The sequence below is a fragment of the Cucurbita maxima genome, unplaced genomic scaffold (genome assembly GCF_002738345.1).
Source record: "Cucurbita maxima cultivar Rimu unplaced genomic scaffold, Cmax_1.0 Cma_Scf00017, whole genome shotgun sequence".
In the NCBI taxonomy this organism is placed as follows: domain Eukaryota; kingdom Viridiplantae; phylum Streptophyta; class Magnoliopsida; order Cucurbitales; family Cucurbitaceae; genus Cucurbita; species Cucurbita maxima.
Window position 1 is genome coordinate 1,947,771 of NW_019272033.1, and position 16,813 is coordinate 1,964,583.

The 16,813-nt window shown below is 33.1% G+C and overlaps 2 protein-coding genes across 2 annotated transcripts; one reads left to right on the plus strand and one right to left on the minus strand.

The window, feature by feature from the left end:
• Positions 1-5,053: 5,053 nt before the first annotated feature.
• LOC111492174 (transcription factor bHLH93-like) lies at positions 5,054-7,306 on the minus strand. Its single transcript, XM_023141434.1, has 4 exons — positions 6,661-7,306; positions 6,405-6,563; positions 6,139-6,309; positions 5,054-5,246 (listed from the first exon to the last, which is right to left on the minus strand). The coding sequence occupies exons 1-4, from the start codon at positions 7,297-7,299 to the stop codon at positions 5,160-5,162; spliced, it is 1,056 nt and encodes a 351-aa protein (XP_022997202.1). The 5' UTR covers positions 7,300-7,306; the 3' UTR covers positions 5,054-5,159.
• Positions 7,307-13,641: 6,335 nt separating this feature from the next.
• LOC111492136 lies at positions 13,642-15,269 on the plus strand. The gene has a single exon (XM_023141372.1). It carries the CDS (start codon positions 13,768-13,770, stop codon positions 15,121-15,123), a length of 1,356 nt encoding a protein of 451 aa, XP_022997140.1. The 5' UTR covers positions 13,642-13,767; the 3' UTR covers positions 15,124-15,269.
• The last annotated feature ends 1,544 nt before the right edge of the window (positions 15,270-16,813 follow it).

Below are 16,813 nucleotides of genomic sequence, written 5' to 3' on the forward strand. Positions count from 1 at the left end.
CTTTTAAAACACACTCACAAATTACAAAATTACAAAATCCTCACTATAAAATTATTCTCCTTTTTCTATTTCTCTTTTTGCTTTTAAATTCTAATAATAATTCTAAATAATAAATGAAACCAAATCATAAATTTTTTAAATTGGATTATATCATTTATTTGATTTTCTAATAAAATAAAAGGTTACTTTTTAATTTATTTTTAAATATTTAATTAATTTCTATATTTAAAAAGATTACCTACTGGTTGAATAATAATATCTTCGCCCATTTTAATAATAATACTCTGTCCCGCCCAAGAATTTCGAGGGAACCGATTACCAACGGCTCAGATTCTCCGCCACTTTTAATCGAGGCCGTCAATTTCCCTTTCCTTGCATGTATACTGGAGTTTCGTATCCAATCCTAATTAATGGGAGTGGAATTTTCTTAATTTTTTCCGATTTTCGAGTACTTTTTGTACCTTTTCCTATTATGGCCCACATTAATTTTACGCGAAATTACAGAAATCGCCCTCATAGTAAAGGGTTATTACAATCATTTTTAGTTTATCCTTTAAACTTTTAATTATTAATTTTTTAATAAAATTAAAGAAATGGAAAAATGTGGAGGGAAAACGGCGCCGTTTTAGAAAAAGCCAAAAGCGGCACCGTGGGCACATGGAAACGTACTGTCCTATATGCCAAACAAATGAACAATATCAATCTTGCCCATAGTGGTAAACTTGTCATTTCAATGCCAATCAATCAATCACTAACTACGACATCTTCAGATCACAGCCCTCCATTGTCGTTTCTTTCTTCCAGAAAACCCCGATCATCAAGCCTCTCTTGCTTTTTGACCGTCCGATTCCTTCACCTCCTCTTGATCCAAGCATGTTTCTTCCACTGGACGATTCTGCCCCTACCACCCCTTAGTGGCCATATGCCCATCAAAAGTTAACGACAAAGTAATTTATGAAACTTTAACGTATTATTAAAAATTTTTAAATTTTGAAATATAATTTTTAGACAAAATGGAAACTTCATTTTGTATTTTTTTATTAAATTTTAAAATATTTATTTAATATGTTCTTTCAAATTATTATTATTTTTAAATTAATTTATCTATTATATTTAAATTTTCGATTTTAAAAGTTAAAAAAACCAAATGGGTAAGTTATAAATTTTCTTTAAACTAAATAGACCTTTCTTAACTTGAAAGGTCTGCTCGTTTTACGAATATTAATGAATATTAATTTTTTTAAAAAAAATATATTTTTAAATTTTAAAAATATTTTAAGAATATTGATGAAGTTTTCGAAAATTTAAATATTTTTTAAAGTCAGTTTTAAATTATAACCGACAGTTTCTCAACAATTTTTTGAAAATTTAAAACTATTTTTTAGATAAATACGAAAGTTTTGATTTTTTTTTTTTTTAATTTGGTCTTATTATTATTATTTTTTATTATATATAATAGAATAAGATCCTCTACTTCTCGTCCCCAGGGGGACATATAATGAGCATCTTTCCTGTATGAAATTTGGACAATACCCGAAATACCCCTTTCCCGATGATTCCACCAATTCCAAGTTGACATGCACCATGCATGACTTGGTAGAATGGATTCCAACCCAGGTACTTTCACATGATGTGGGCCCACTTGTTCCTCCAAAGGGCATATATGGAAATTTACTTTTTTAATTATTATTATTATTATTACTATTTATAGAGTCTATATGTACTCGAGTAGCTACATAAATATAATAAAAATAGGTATAATTTATCCATAAATTGATTACCATTAGACTCACGATTTTAAAATACATCGGTTCATTGAGAAATTTTCACATTCCTATCAGGAATGCTTTGAGCATTCTTCTCTCCGGTCGATGTGGAATCTCACAATCTACTCTCTTAGAGACCTAGCGTCATTGCTGGCACGTCGTCCAGTGTCAGACTCTTATACCAGTTATAACAGTCCAACCCCATCGATAGTAGATACTGTCCACTTAGGTTCATTACATATTGTTGTTTTTTAAAACACATTTGTTAGGGAGAGATTTCCATGTTCTTATAAGGAATATTTTAAGCATTTTGCTCTCCAATTGATGTGGGATCTCACAATCTACTCTCTTTGAGGCCTATCATCATCACTGGCACATCGTCCAGTGTCGGACTCTTATACCAATTGTAACAGTCCAAGCTTATCGCTAATAGATACTGTCCACTTAAGTCCATTACGCACTGTCGTCAGCCCCATGGTTTTAAAACCGTCTACTAAGGAGAGATTTTCACATCCTTATAAAAAATGTTTTGAGCATCCTCCTCTCCAATCGATGTGGGATCTCACAATTTAAAAGTCTAGCGTCATCGCTGGCACACCGTTCAATGTCGGACTCTTATACCAGTTGTAATAGCCCCAAGTTCATCATTAGTAGATATTGTCCACTTAAGCCCAATACGTACTGTCGTCAACCTCATGGTCTAAAAACACGTCTGCTAATGAGAGATTTCCACATTCTTATAAGAAATGTTGTGAGCATTCTCCTCTCTCAAGCGACGTGGGTTCTCACAATTTACTTCCTTGGAGACCTAGCTTCATCGCTGGCACACCGCCCAGTGTCAGACTCTTATACCAGCTGTAACAGCCCAAGTCCATCACTAGTAGATACTATCCACTTAGACTTATTACGTATTGTCATTAGCCTTACGGTTTTAAAACACGTATGCTATGAAGAGATTTTCACACTCTTATAATAACACATTTTGTTGGCTTCTCCAATCAATGTGGGATCTCACACAACCGACTTTACAAGATAACCCGAATAGTATCATACTGCTGTAGAGATATATAAAAGACGTGATGGGTCGGGGTGGAGTAGGGGAGGGGTATTTTAGGAATTGTAGGAAGATATAGATGAAATGATATTGGATTGGAAAGGAGGGAAGGGAAGGGTGAGGTGTAAAAGGGGAGGGGACAGAGAAGAAGCAAAGGAAAAGCAAATGATGCATTTGGGGGACAAGAAAGTGTCTTTTAGTTTAACTTCTCCATCTCCACCCCTCCACGTCATTTCCCTTTTGATTATTTATTTATAAATTTTAATTTAGGGATATTATTGAAGTTATTTTTTGGAGAAGAGCGTGAGAGACACGCGCTCATGGGAAAAGTGGGGAAAGTCCATGGGGGAGGATAATTAACGGCCACTTAGAGTCTTTGGTGCACGCTTTGGTCTCTTTTAAAATGCCTAAATTTTGCAACTCACGCTCCAATCATTTTTAATCCTTTATCATTACCCCCCTTGGGCTTTCCCCTCTATTTTCGGCCCAATTCCACCTTTTTCTTATTATTTTATTTTTTTCATAATTAAATTAATAAAAATACTCCAACTTTACACTTTATTTAAAAATATATATATATATAATAAATAAAATACTCTGAAATTTTAAATATAAAATTAATAAATTAAAAAAAAATTTAATCGTTATGTACATATTTAATTTTTTTTTATATTGTAAATGTAATAAAAAGATTTTTTTTTTAAATTATAAACTAGAAAAACAAATTTCTTTTTTATATCAATAATTCAATATACTCCTAAATTATGGTTGGATGTTAATTTTCAAGATTTAAATTAAAAAAGTACGAAATTTTATTTGATCTATAATATCAACAAATTATAATTATTCCCAACAAAATTCCCATTCATACCCAAAACCAAATTGAAATTGTAAGAAAGGAATACCGAGTGTTTTGTCGGAGCACGTGCAAGGCCACGTGCGGAATCTGAATATTGAAAGCTACCAACCTCCCTCCTCTACAAGATGAGGAGGAAGAAGAAGAAGGGGACGAAGAGATGCTCAAAAAGAATTTCGGTTTTTTTGCTTGTGGGAATGAATTGGTATCTAATTCGTATTTAATCTTTGTTCGATAAATTCTAGCCGCTCGAGATTCTATCATTTTTTTTTTTCTCTCCGTCTCTTTAAAGAGGAAAAAGAAAAAATGATTATCATATTGAGTATAATCACTCATTTCATATATCAAAATAAATAAATTCGAATTTTTTTTGCTTACAAAAATGACTGTTTTAGTGTAAAACAGAAGAAAAACATGTTATTTACTTAATGATTCAAATAGTGATAGTATTATTACCGATTAAATGCGATATATGTCCAGTAGTATCTGTTGAGAATTATTGGGAGGGAGTGAATATTATCGGGGAAGTTCAAATCAAAGCCATGAGAGCTTATGCTCAAAGTGGAGAATATCATACTATTGTAGAGAGTCGTGATTCCTAACAGTATCTACGTTGAACTTCCAGCTACTCGGTTGCAAGGGGGCTACACAACCGTAGTCAAATAGTTGTCGGAGACGGTTTGAATGATAATGAATGGAGGAAAGAAGAGAATGGGTGAAGAAGATGGTTGCAGGGGGGGCATGGTGATGATGATGATGGATGGTGTCATGATTTGAGTATTCTCTTTTTATGTACCAAAATGTTTACTTATTTCTTCTTACATTTTTGGTTCAAACCATTCAAACCTTCTTTCTTTCCTTATTATTGCTACTTTTCCTTTTGCCTTCTAATCATTATGTCTTTTCACGGGCCTTTAATCCCTCTTTTCCATGTATATATATATTATATTTTAAAATTTTAAAATTCTATAAATTTTGAACATAAAAGTACTTTTAGTATTAAATGGGAAGGAAAATACAAATAATTTCATGAACCAATTTGAGGAGAGGATAGGAAAGATTGGTGGATGGGCTCAATTCAGTTTTGGGCTTTCCCAAGCCCACTAACATAAATTCGGCCCAAACATATTTGATGTGGTATTATAAAAGTATTGAAGATTTGAATTAAACTGATATTTTCAGAAATGTAACTGAGAAGGATATTTAGAAGCTCAAAACGTGAAGGCATCCCAGAAAATGTTTTAATGAAATATGAAATAAATTAAATTATTTGTTAATTTTTTTTTCTTTCAATATAATGAATTTTAAAAAATGAAAGTATGTCGGAGATTTTATTTTAAAAAAACTTAATTCATTCCACCATTTGAATTAAATTAAGAAAGAAGGGTTGGGACACTCATTAAATTACAGAGATTTGATTACTAATTTCTAATTAATAAAATTACCACAAATTTGTTGACAAAAAAAAAAAAAAAAAAGAAATCTACAAGCAGCTTCCCCCATAACCTGCATTCCTAAATAAAGCTTCCTTCACTTCTCCAGGCTTCAGTTCTATTCTCTGCTTCATTTCCTATTTTCAAATCAATTTTTTTTTTACACAAATTAATTCTATTTTAGAAAAAAAAATAATAATAATAAAAATATATATTTTTTTCAATAAATACAAAACATTGCGTAGATTATTATTCAAATAATAATAACAATAGTAAACAAAGACCTTTTCTTTTAAAAACAAGGATACTTTATAAATGAGTTTGTATTTTTATTTTCTTTTTAAAAAAATCATTTTTTTACTTAAACAATTAGTAGAGTAATCAATCTATAAAATAATAATTACCGCATTTATCCATGGGCACAAAAATTCTAATGGCTGTTTACTACAAAATTTGACTTTCACCCAATTTTATCTAAATTAGAATTTTTATTTGAATATTAAAATTTGAATTTGAATTTCTATTTAGGTTTTAAAAACATTGTACTTTGAATTTTGAGTTTTTATTTTTATTTTTATTTTTATTTGATCTTTAGGTCTCAATATTTTTCAGTTTTACCATCATGTTGCCACTAATGCTCACTTTTAATCTTTTCAATAAAATTTTAAATTAATTTCACAAATTATGAAAATTAAAATAATTTAACTTAAATGTTCGTTAATAGACATTAACATTAACTTTGAAAGTGAGTATTTAATGGAAAATAAAGAACTTAGAAACTAAATGGAAATAAGACTCTAAAAATAAAATAATCAAAATTAAAGACTAAATGTATTTTACTTTATTAACCCTACTTTCTCATCTTACTATTTCTAGTTAATAAACATTACTTTCTATTTTAAAAAATCAAATAAAAAACTCGAGCTCAATAATTTTTTTTTTTCCAAGATTTAATTGAGAATTTAAAATATTAATGAAATGGAAATAAATAATTATAATAAACAAAGTGGAAGAAGAAGGAGGCATTACCTGAGAAGAACAAGTGGCTTGCAATGCGAAATCATTGAAGCTGCTAATAACGCACTGTTGAATCTCAAGCCCCAACGCTTCAATCGTATTCACCGTCGATAATATCAATCCTGGTTTCGCCGCACAGCAAATCTCGATCCTCGTCTTCCCCATTCTGCTTTCCACCTCAAACTGTACGCCCACGATTTGGAACTAATCAGTTTCGGTAACAACAATAATCGAGTGCTTGTATCAAAAGACGGAAAAGCCAGAAAAAGTTGGATTACTTTTGGTGAATTTCTCGCTACCAATTCGCTCGGTTTTGTGTTGTTCAATGAATTCGTCCTTGGATTTGATCCGTCCACTTCTCTCTGCAGATTCCCGATCTTCTCCAGCAATTCTTTCATGTACTCAATCGCATCTGCCAGAATCGCAGTTCGGTCCATCTGTTCAAAAATCAACCAGATAATGATTTCGGTTTCAAGCAGCCTCGGAGATTCATTTTCGAGCATTTCTGTAATTAAAACTCGTTTAATTTTTTACCTTGCTGATCTTAGGCACGATGGATCTGAGCATGGAGAGGCGATCGTTCAAGCGCTTCCTTCTCCGTCTCTCCGCCATCAGATTCTTTGACGGTTGGCCTTGCAATTTCTTCGATCTGTTCTTTCGTTCGATGGAGGAGCATGTTCCGATGTTGAAAACAGGGAGGTCTGGAGATTGATTCGGCTCCATTTTGCAAGCCGATTGAACTTGAACCACCTCCATATTCTGAATCTCATCCGCAAGAAAACCTAGTTCCTCCTCTTCTTCTCCTTCTCCTTCTCCTTCTCGCTCCGCATTCGGACGCTCTGCTTGAAATGGCAGAGGCGCCGCTTCTACTTCCATGGCGGCATAGGCGGAATCGGCCATTCCTGGCACTGAGAACTCATTTCCCAAAGGATGGTAAAACTCGTCCAGATTCTGCGCAGAGAGAGGTTCCGACGAAGAATTTGGGTGGAAATTCATACTGCTTTGATCGAAACAGTAATCAAATGCCCAAGCATTCCAACAGAAATCGCTAATTTCATTTGGAATGGCGTCCCAATTTGAATCTCTTCGTAGAGCCATCAACTCCTCCAAGAAAATGTGCTCGTCGAGCTCCATCGTTCTCTCTCTCTCAACCTCTCTTACGGAGGTTCTCATAAAAATTGCAGTCGAGAGGATTTTATATATATAGGCACACAGGGAAAGGCTTAATACACTTTTTAAGCTTAAATTACAAAGTTTAATTAGTCAATTAGTGTTTAATAATCCCTTCATTTTTTAATTCAACGATTGTAATAATAATTAAAAAAAAAGGAATAAATATTATAATTAACAATTTAAAACAAATAAATAAATAAATAAATAAAAAGAATGAACCCGGAGGCCGGAAATGGAATCTTCTGTGCCCGAGTAATGGCGAGGGCAGTCAAAGTCATTTTCACCAAAATCTCTGCAGACCAAATGAGAAGACGACTGGACATAACATAAACACAGGTTGCTGACAACTAACCCACCACCATCCACGTCATTAGCTTCAACTTTCAGACCCTTATAAATAATGATATTGTCCATTTTGGCCGCACCTTTATAAGAAATATTTCGTTTCATTCTCCAATCGATATGGAATCTCACTATACACCCTTGACACACCTCCCATTGTCTAGCTCTGATATCATTTGTAACTAGTCATCCAACTCGTCATCACTCACACACCTCCCGTTGCTCACTACACACCTTCCCGTATTTGGCTCTGATACTATTCGTAACAACTCAAGCTTACCACTAACAAATATTATCTGCTTCTCACAATTTTAAAACGCATATGCACAATATAGGTTTTTATATTTTTTATAAGAAATGTTTCGTTCCATTCCACATAGATCTCACATCTTTAGTTCGAGGACATTTTATCTATATTTTATAAATAAATAATAAACATTAATTAGTTAATTGAATTTTTAAAATAATAATAATAAAAAACTATCTATATATATATTTGCATGAAATGGAGCGTTAAAATTAAATAATTAGTAAAATGAATACTAAATTACGAAATTATCCACCGCGGTTGTGATAGAGTAAATGACATAAATACCCAAACCCAAGTGGACAACAGCGTAATTGGATTTTTTGTCCTTTTTCGTATTTAGATATTTTTGTCTTATTTGTATTTTCCCTAAGAATTAAATTATATAATTAGGTCCTCGTTATTTTATTTTATTTTAATTTAATTTAATTTAGATGGATCTAGAATGGTGTGTTGCTTTTTTCTATTTTTACTCCACATGGTTAATGTACTAAATATAGGGAAAATAATATTATTTATTACGCGATAAATGCATTAAAAACATTACATATTTATTCAGCCTACAGCGAACTTTAATTATTGTACCCTTTGTACCCCTGGAAAAACAAAACTTTTTATTCTAATGATTAAATTCCTCGTTTTTAACCCAATTTTTTCTCCAATTATTGTTATTTTTTGTTTTAATGAGAGAAGAAAATTAAAAGACTTGCATGGAAATGGGTTTTAAATTATAAACTGTTTAAATAATTTAATTAAAAAATATTTAAAATGAAATACAAATATAGAAATGCGAGTACAAACTGCCATTTTAGATAGGGAAGTAAAGAGAAATAAATAAATAATTATGAACCAATCATAACTAACAAACATATATATTATATTTAAAAATTTATTATTTTATTTCAAAAATACCTTAAAACTTTAAAAAATACCTATAAAATTTTTAAAACAACATTAACATTTTCACGAATGTTACTATTTTTATTAATTTAATTTACATAAATATATAAAATTGTTATTTGTTTCTCTTTGTAATTCAAAATTTATTATTATTAATTTCTTCTGTAAAATCAGAACATTGCAAATTATCACACAACTTGACTGAACATGAACAGAACATACACCAAACCAACATCCTGTCAACTCCAAGTCTGCCGTTGATTCTGCCGAGCCACCATGTCAGCAGTGCCCGCCGGAAACTTCCATAGCCGGCCGCCGGCGCCTCCCTAATTCTTATTTAATTTCGGAAAATTAAAAGAAAAATTGGGTTTAATTTATAAAATAAAATTTTAAAAAGTTGAATAAACGAAAAAAGATGATCTTATTAAAACCTCGGAACAAAATAATTTTCATAAATCAAAAGGTCCAACATACTCTCAATAATTTATTATTTATTAATTTTTTTTTTTTTTATATATAAAAAAATAGTTAGTTGAAGTAAAAGGTTGTAATACTAGCTATCTATGTGTTGGAATAAGACATGGGTTATGTCAGGAAAGTACCAAAAAAACAGAACCTAGAGGAATCTCATATTCACATGCTATACTATAATCATCTTATTTTTCTCCAATCTCAATTGTAGTCTAGAAATTTCTTTTTAATAGATACATTTTAAAATTACGAAGTTGAATCTAAATAGGTCAAACCGGACAATATTTTTTAACAGTGGGTTTGAGTTATTACAAATGGTACAAGAGTCAGACACCAGTGTGCTAGTAAAGACGTTGGGCTTCCAAAGAGAGGGGTGGATAGATGGGAAAAAAGCACTCGTAATTGACTAAAACATACAATATTTACTAGCAGTAAGCTTAGACGGTTACAATGAAATTACACTATCCACGTGACGTTTCTCCTAATCACTAAATTAGTTAGGTTATGGTATTTAAAAGGTAGGATTTGTAATTAATAAGTTAATTAAGGGAATCTAAGAGGAAGAAATAGAATAATTAGTTGAGATTAGTTTGAAATGAAAGCAAATATAAAATTAGAAAGAAAACACCCCATTAAGCTAAAGAGACAAATGAAGGAGGGACACGAGTAGATCACGAGACCCTAATCCATTCCCATGCATAGAAGAGAGAGAGAGGGAGGGACCCTACAATTAAAGGGTCTCTCCCAAAAGTGGTTTTTGGGCAGCCCACAATATTTATATATATATATATATAATATGAGAGTGAAATTATAAGGTTGAAAACCACTAATTTCTCTCTCTAAAACTTAGTGAGAGAAACGGAGGGGTCCCTAAAAGCAAAAACTTCGTCGGGTAGTGCCTTGTTTTGAGAGGGCTCCAAATTCCAAAACAAAACGCAACGCAATGCCAAACACATACACATAGGTACCACTTGAAAGAAGCCCTTTCGAGGGACCCCGTCCTGTCCGTGTCCACGTCGGTTTCTAGTATTATTGTAGTACATAATTAATATATTTTAATTTTTTAAAATTAATTAATTAATTTATTAAATTTAATCCGTAATTTTATGCTTATCAATTTTCTAAAAACATTAATAAATCTTTTTAAAATATAGTTTTAAATGGAAACCGTTAATAATTTATTTATAAAAATACCCCTAATTTTACTTGGGAAGAAATGAGTTTTGGGTGTGAATTTGTGCCCCCACTATTTTTCATCTGACGTGCTGACCTTGCCAGCGTATCACCCATCCACCTCCCTCTGTCCCACACACATGCACTCTCTCTACTACTCAGCCTTATTTCCTTTATATGTTCACCACTAGTAGATATTGTTCATCAATTGTTAATAGATATCGTCTGTTTTAGTCCGTTACGTATAATTATCGTCTTCATAGTCTTAAAACACATTTATTAAAAAAAAAATTCGCACCCTTAAATAACTTCTCGTCGCTAGTAGATATGGTCTGCCAATCGTCAATAAATATTGTCTGTTTTGGCTTGTTATGTATAATCGTCGACTTCACGGTCTTTAAACACGTTTACTAGAAAGAAGATTCCACATCCTTATATATGACTTCACACTGCTAGTAGATATTGTCTACCCATTGTTAATAGATATTGTCTGTTTTAGCCTGTTACATATAATCGTCAGCTTCACGGTCTTAAAACACGTTTACTAGAAGGAAGATTCCACACCCTTATATATGACTTCACACCGCTAGTAGATATCGTCTGCCCATCGCTAATAAATATTGTCTGTTTTAGCCCGTTATATATAATCATCGGCTTTACGGTCTTAAAACACGTTTACTAGAAATAAGATTCCACACCCTATATGACTTCTCACCGCTAGTAGATATCGTCTGCCAATTACTGATAAATATTGTCTGTTTTGACCCATTACGTATAATCGTCAGTTTCACGATCTTAAAACACGTTTACTAGAAAGAAGATTCTACACACTTGTATGACTTCTCACCGCCAGTAGATATCATTTGTCAATTACTGATAAATATTGTCTGTTTTGGCATGTTACGTATAATCGTCGGCTTCACGGTCTTGAAATACATTTATTAGAAAGAATATTCCACGTCCTTATATGAATTCTCACCGCTAGTAGATATCGTCTGCTAATCACTGATAAATATTGTCTATTTTGGCCCGTTACATATAATTGTCGGCTTCACGGTCTTAAAACACATTTATTAGAAAGAAGATTCCATACCCTTATATGACTTATCACCGCTAGTAGATATGGTCTGTCAATCGCTAATAGATATTGTTTGTTTTGGCCTGCTACGTATGGTCGTCGCCTCACGGTCTTAAAAAATGTCTACTAGAAAGAACTTTTCATACGCTTATAAGAAATATTTTGTTTCCAGTTCCACCTTAAATAAAATATGACATGTTTTTTTTTTTTTTTTAGTTAGAAGTTTAAATTTTCCTATTATCGAGAAATTGATTAAATAGTAAAAAAAATTAAAAAAAAATTAAAAACTCTTTAGTTGAAAGGACATGCATTCTTTGGTGATGGGAACCAAGAAGTGGACCTCTTTCCAACAGGAACATGTCATACCCCGTGACCTAAATTCTAGGGATCATCAAATTTTATTAAATTTAAAGGATTAAATAAATAAATAATGCTTAATTAATGGCAATTGCTTTTGTCTAGCTAATTAAGGCACTAATTAATGTCATTAACTTCATTAATCGTTATTAGGGTCTCTACCAATTTGTACATGATTTACCTTTTATGGTTTTGACTTTCAGCATAATAATTGATCTCTAAAGATTTTGCACACTCATTTTTTGATTAGTTAAACTTAATTGGTATCATTAGAATCTAATTAACAAAGAGGTAAAAATTAATTAACTCGACCTTAACGTTTTCCATGTTTGATTTTTTACGAGTTAGAAGAACAAATGAGAATATTTAAGAAACAAAACCGAATAATTAAGCTTGTGTTTGTCGGTATTCCACCTCTGACATTAATGAAAAAAAAAAAAAATAGTTCAACTGATTCAAACATATGTCTTTTGTTGAGAAGGTTAGCGTTCGTATGTTAATGATAGAAAGGGGTTGGAAGAATCCCGCGTCATTGCAGCTCTCTAAGTTTTATCCAAAGAAGAACGCCTTTGCTCGAGGAGCACCCAATGTCAGTGATGGAAACCTCGGGGATTCAGAGATTAATGTAGACCATTATTTTTCTTTAAGTAATTAGAAAGTCCATCTATACAAAATTTTCGAATCCATTATTAATATATCTAATTACATATTATTATCGACGAAAATGTAAAAAATCATCGTTCAAATTACCGAAAGATAAACTCAACCTAAATTTAATTAACATTAGAAAAGAATCAAATTTAATTTGGGTTTCATTTACAGTTAGACGGTTACAATTTTATAAAGCCCAAGATGTATAATATGACCCAAAAAAGTCAATCTGAGCCCAATATTAGGCCCAAGCCCAATGCTCGCATGGATTTCTCTCGTAACTATACCCTAAACCCTAAACTCTAAATCTTAATTTTTAGTAATGGTGTCTTTCTCGAATTATACGACGTTTAATATATTAATTAATTATAATATTTTTCAAAATTATATTTATTAACATTTCCACTTCAACATTCAAATTCTCATACCATTATATTTTTTTGGTACTAAAAGACAAAATAATAATAATAAATATTCAAATAAATAATTAATTTATGGAGAAATAAAAAAAAATGCCATTTCAAATTTGAATTTAAAATCGTGAAAAATGCCCACGACAAAGGCACATGAATTTCATGGGCCCTTGCATTGATGGCTCTTCAATACCTTTGTTTTATTAATCTATTAAGAAATAAAACTATTAAACGGAGACGAACATGACTTTCTTCCATAGTGACTTTGAGTTGAGTTTTTCCAGAAAATCTCATATCAATGGAGAGAGTATTATTTGTTTATAAATATATTATTATTCTCTAATTTATCATTTATTTTAAATAATATATATTATTTTAGTCTTTACTTTTATTTTTAATTTAGTAATAAGTGAAAGTTTAAAAATTTAAAAATATATTCCTGAATAATTAAGAAATATATTTTATTAGCAAGGGCATAACAGTAAACTTAACCTTAATTCAATTATTTTTCTGGTTTCTAAAAAAAAATCAGCACAAACCTCGCTGTCAAATTACTTTAACAGTACATATTGGGTCCCACGTGTCAGTATAGAACTTCTACTGGGCCCCACACAACCCCCTCTGCTTTCTTCTTCCTTCTCTCACCGCCGTAACTGAACTTCCAGTTTCAGTTTTTGTTTTTCCCCCCCCAAATCTCTCGTTATCACCAATGGCTACCAAACCCTAAAATCTTCTTCTTCTTCTTCCCTTTCAACCAGTTTTCAATTCTTTCTCCGATGGAAAATTATTCCTACTCCTATGCTGATTCTCGAGACTCCTCTCCTCGTTCCAGTGATAACCCCTCTTGGGACGAGACGCCTTCCAACCTCAACGCCGTCAACAATTACAAAGTCAAATTCATGTGCAGCTATGGCGGCAAGATACAGCCCAGAGCTCATGACAATCAACTCACTTACACCGGTGGCGACACCAAGATTCTCGCCGTTGATCGTATTATCAGTTTCTCCGCGCTCTCCTCCAGGTTATCTGCTCTCTGCAATGTTACTGTTTGTTTTAAGTACCAACTCCCTGGCGAAGATCTCGATGCGTTGATTTCTGTTACTAACGATGAGGATCTCGAACATATGATGTTAGAGTACGACCGGTTGCATCGCGTCTCGAAGCCTGCGAGGATGAGGCTTTTTCTGTTCCCTCTAAATCCATCTCCCTCGACGATTCTTGATTCCCGGGATTCTAAATCGGACAGGCAGTGGTTCGTCGATGCTTTGAATTCTGTGCGGATTCAGTCTCTGGAAGATTCGTCGCCGCCTGTGGATGTTTCTGGATCTGTCTCGAATCCTGATTTCTTGTTTGGATTTGATAAAGGTTACCATCCGCCTCCGGTTTCTTGTTCTAACTTGACCGATTCGGCCGCCGTTCATAACGTGTCGAATATGGCGGTGAAGGACATTTCGGCGGGGTCTGATTGTGGATCTGATGATCGTCATGTGGTCGGAGAACCTGTTGTTTCTCCGTCGGAGTTTCAGAGGCAGATTCAGGATTTGCAGCAAGTGATAACCGAGAGAAGTAGCAATGAGACTGACTCCAAGTCTTCTGCAAGCGATCCTCACCCACCAATGGTTGCAGAGAAAATTGCTCCACCACCGACAGCAGTTCCTCTGTCTGTACCATTGGCAGTCCCTGCGGCGTACTTCCCTGAAAGGCAGGTGATCTCCGGTGGTTATCCAGTGGCTGCATCAGCCAATGCTCCGTCGACCGACCAATCAATATATCTAATTCCAACAGCCGGGGGTTTATTTCAAGCTCAGACGTGTAGACCCATCAATGGACCAGTTGGGCACCAGCCTTATTACGGAATGCATGCATACCGTGAAGCCCAGGTTCACAGTTCGGTTGCACCTTACACCACAGAGGGAATTCAAGTGATGCAGACAAGTGTTGCGATGAATGAGTCTGGCTACACTCAGGTTGCGTATGACAACACCGGCAGACATGTTTACTTTACCACCGCGCCGCCTTATCAGACCATGGCTCCGGTGGGGGTTGATCATGGGAGACCTACTACCAGTGGTGCAGGCTCCTATAATCCGGAGGGTAATGTGATTAACGCTTCCAAGGCCTCTGGTTTGTGATTACAAAAAGAGAACGTGGGTAAATCATTTTTCATCGTCATTAGTATAATAAATTGAGTTGTGGGTGGATGATCATATAGGTGTTGATGAATTTGTATCGTCATTGTTTGATGTCTATATTGAGAAATGAAGGGATTTATGTTCAGTATGGGAGTTCTCTGGTAGTCATTGCTTGAGATGATCTTACACACCACACTTTCTTCTTGCTTGCTGTGTTTAGCCTCTTTTCATCAACCCCAAATGAAATCTGTGACCTTATTCCCCTCACTGTTTATGCTCACACGACTTCATTTTCTTTTTAGAACGCTATGCTGCCCCCTTTACATCGTTGGATGTGTTCTTGAAAAGTAGGCACCCCAAGCTTTTGTCCCTAATCTTTCTGCGTTTTGAGCAAGTTTGCAGATAAATCAGGGGAGATCATGGGAGATCATGATCAGGCTAGGGGTCCAAACCCATTGCGAGTTGATATTATATTTGCTATCTTTGGTACCTGAGTTTCTCTTCTTCCGTCTTTTTTGGGCTTTTCTGAATAGGACTCTCATTTTCCGCTCAAGGTTTTAGGTTTCTACATCCTTGTAAGAAATGTTTCGTTCTCTTCCTCAATATAGGATCTCACAATTTACTCCCTTGGGAGCCAGCGTTCTCACAGGCACATTGATACTATTTATAATGGCATAAGATTGCCACTAGCTGATATTATCTTCTTTGCGCTTTTCTAGGCTTTCCCTTAACATTTAAAAACGTGTCTAATGATAAGTGTTTCATTTCACACTCTAATCCATGTGAAGTCTCACCTAACAAAGATGGAAATTGAATTTAATTCAACACATTCGTAAGATTATAATAGAATCATGGAATGATGGAATGATGCAAGCACTGCCTTATAGAATCATGGAATGATGCAAGCACTGCCTTTTATGCCAGTGGGAATCTTCTGTGTTATGCGCTGAGAGTCTAGATTAATACTCAAATAGTTTTTTAATAGCAAACAGTTTAATAATATACGGTTGTGCAGTTGAATTAAGAACTAACAGCTTAATGATACACAACTTTGTATTTAATTTTTTGTTTAATATGTTGAAGCACATGATTGGATAAGAATTTGATTTTATTTGGATAAGATTTTGAAAGTAAACAAAACTTTTGGTGCATTTTAGAATTCAGAGACTGAATTTATAATTTCACGTATAATTTTTTAGCATATTATTGGAGGGTTTTTGAGAAGGTGCCATTCATCAACGTTATCGTGCATGACATGTCATCTATTCAAAAGAAACGTTCGCATTTTTGTTCCATTCATTAACTATCGAACTATTATCATCTTCGAACTATTATACTTTGACCTTATATTTTGACTTTATTAAATAAATTTTAAGTGAAAAAATATATTTTGACCTTATTATTGAACAAACATATTCTAACTTTATTTTTTAAAATCAAGGAATAATTCACGTCTCGTTGAATAATCGTTTAATCATTTAGATAATTGTTTAGACATTTATAAAATTGTGAATAATATTGAATTTATTAAGGCTTTATTAGATGTGTTATTTATTTATTTTGTAATTATTAGAATTAATATTAAAATCTGCTATTTCTTACAAAATTCTTGCACACAAATCCCGAAGACCTCGAGAATTCAAAATATAATTTTTATTATTATTTTTTTTTAAATACAATGTGTAAGAAA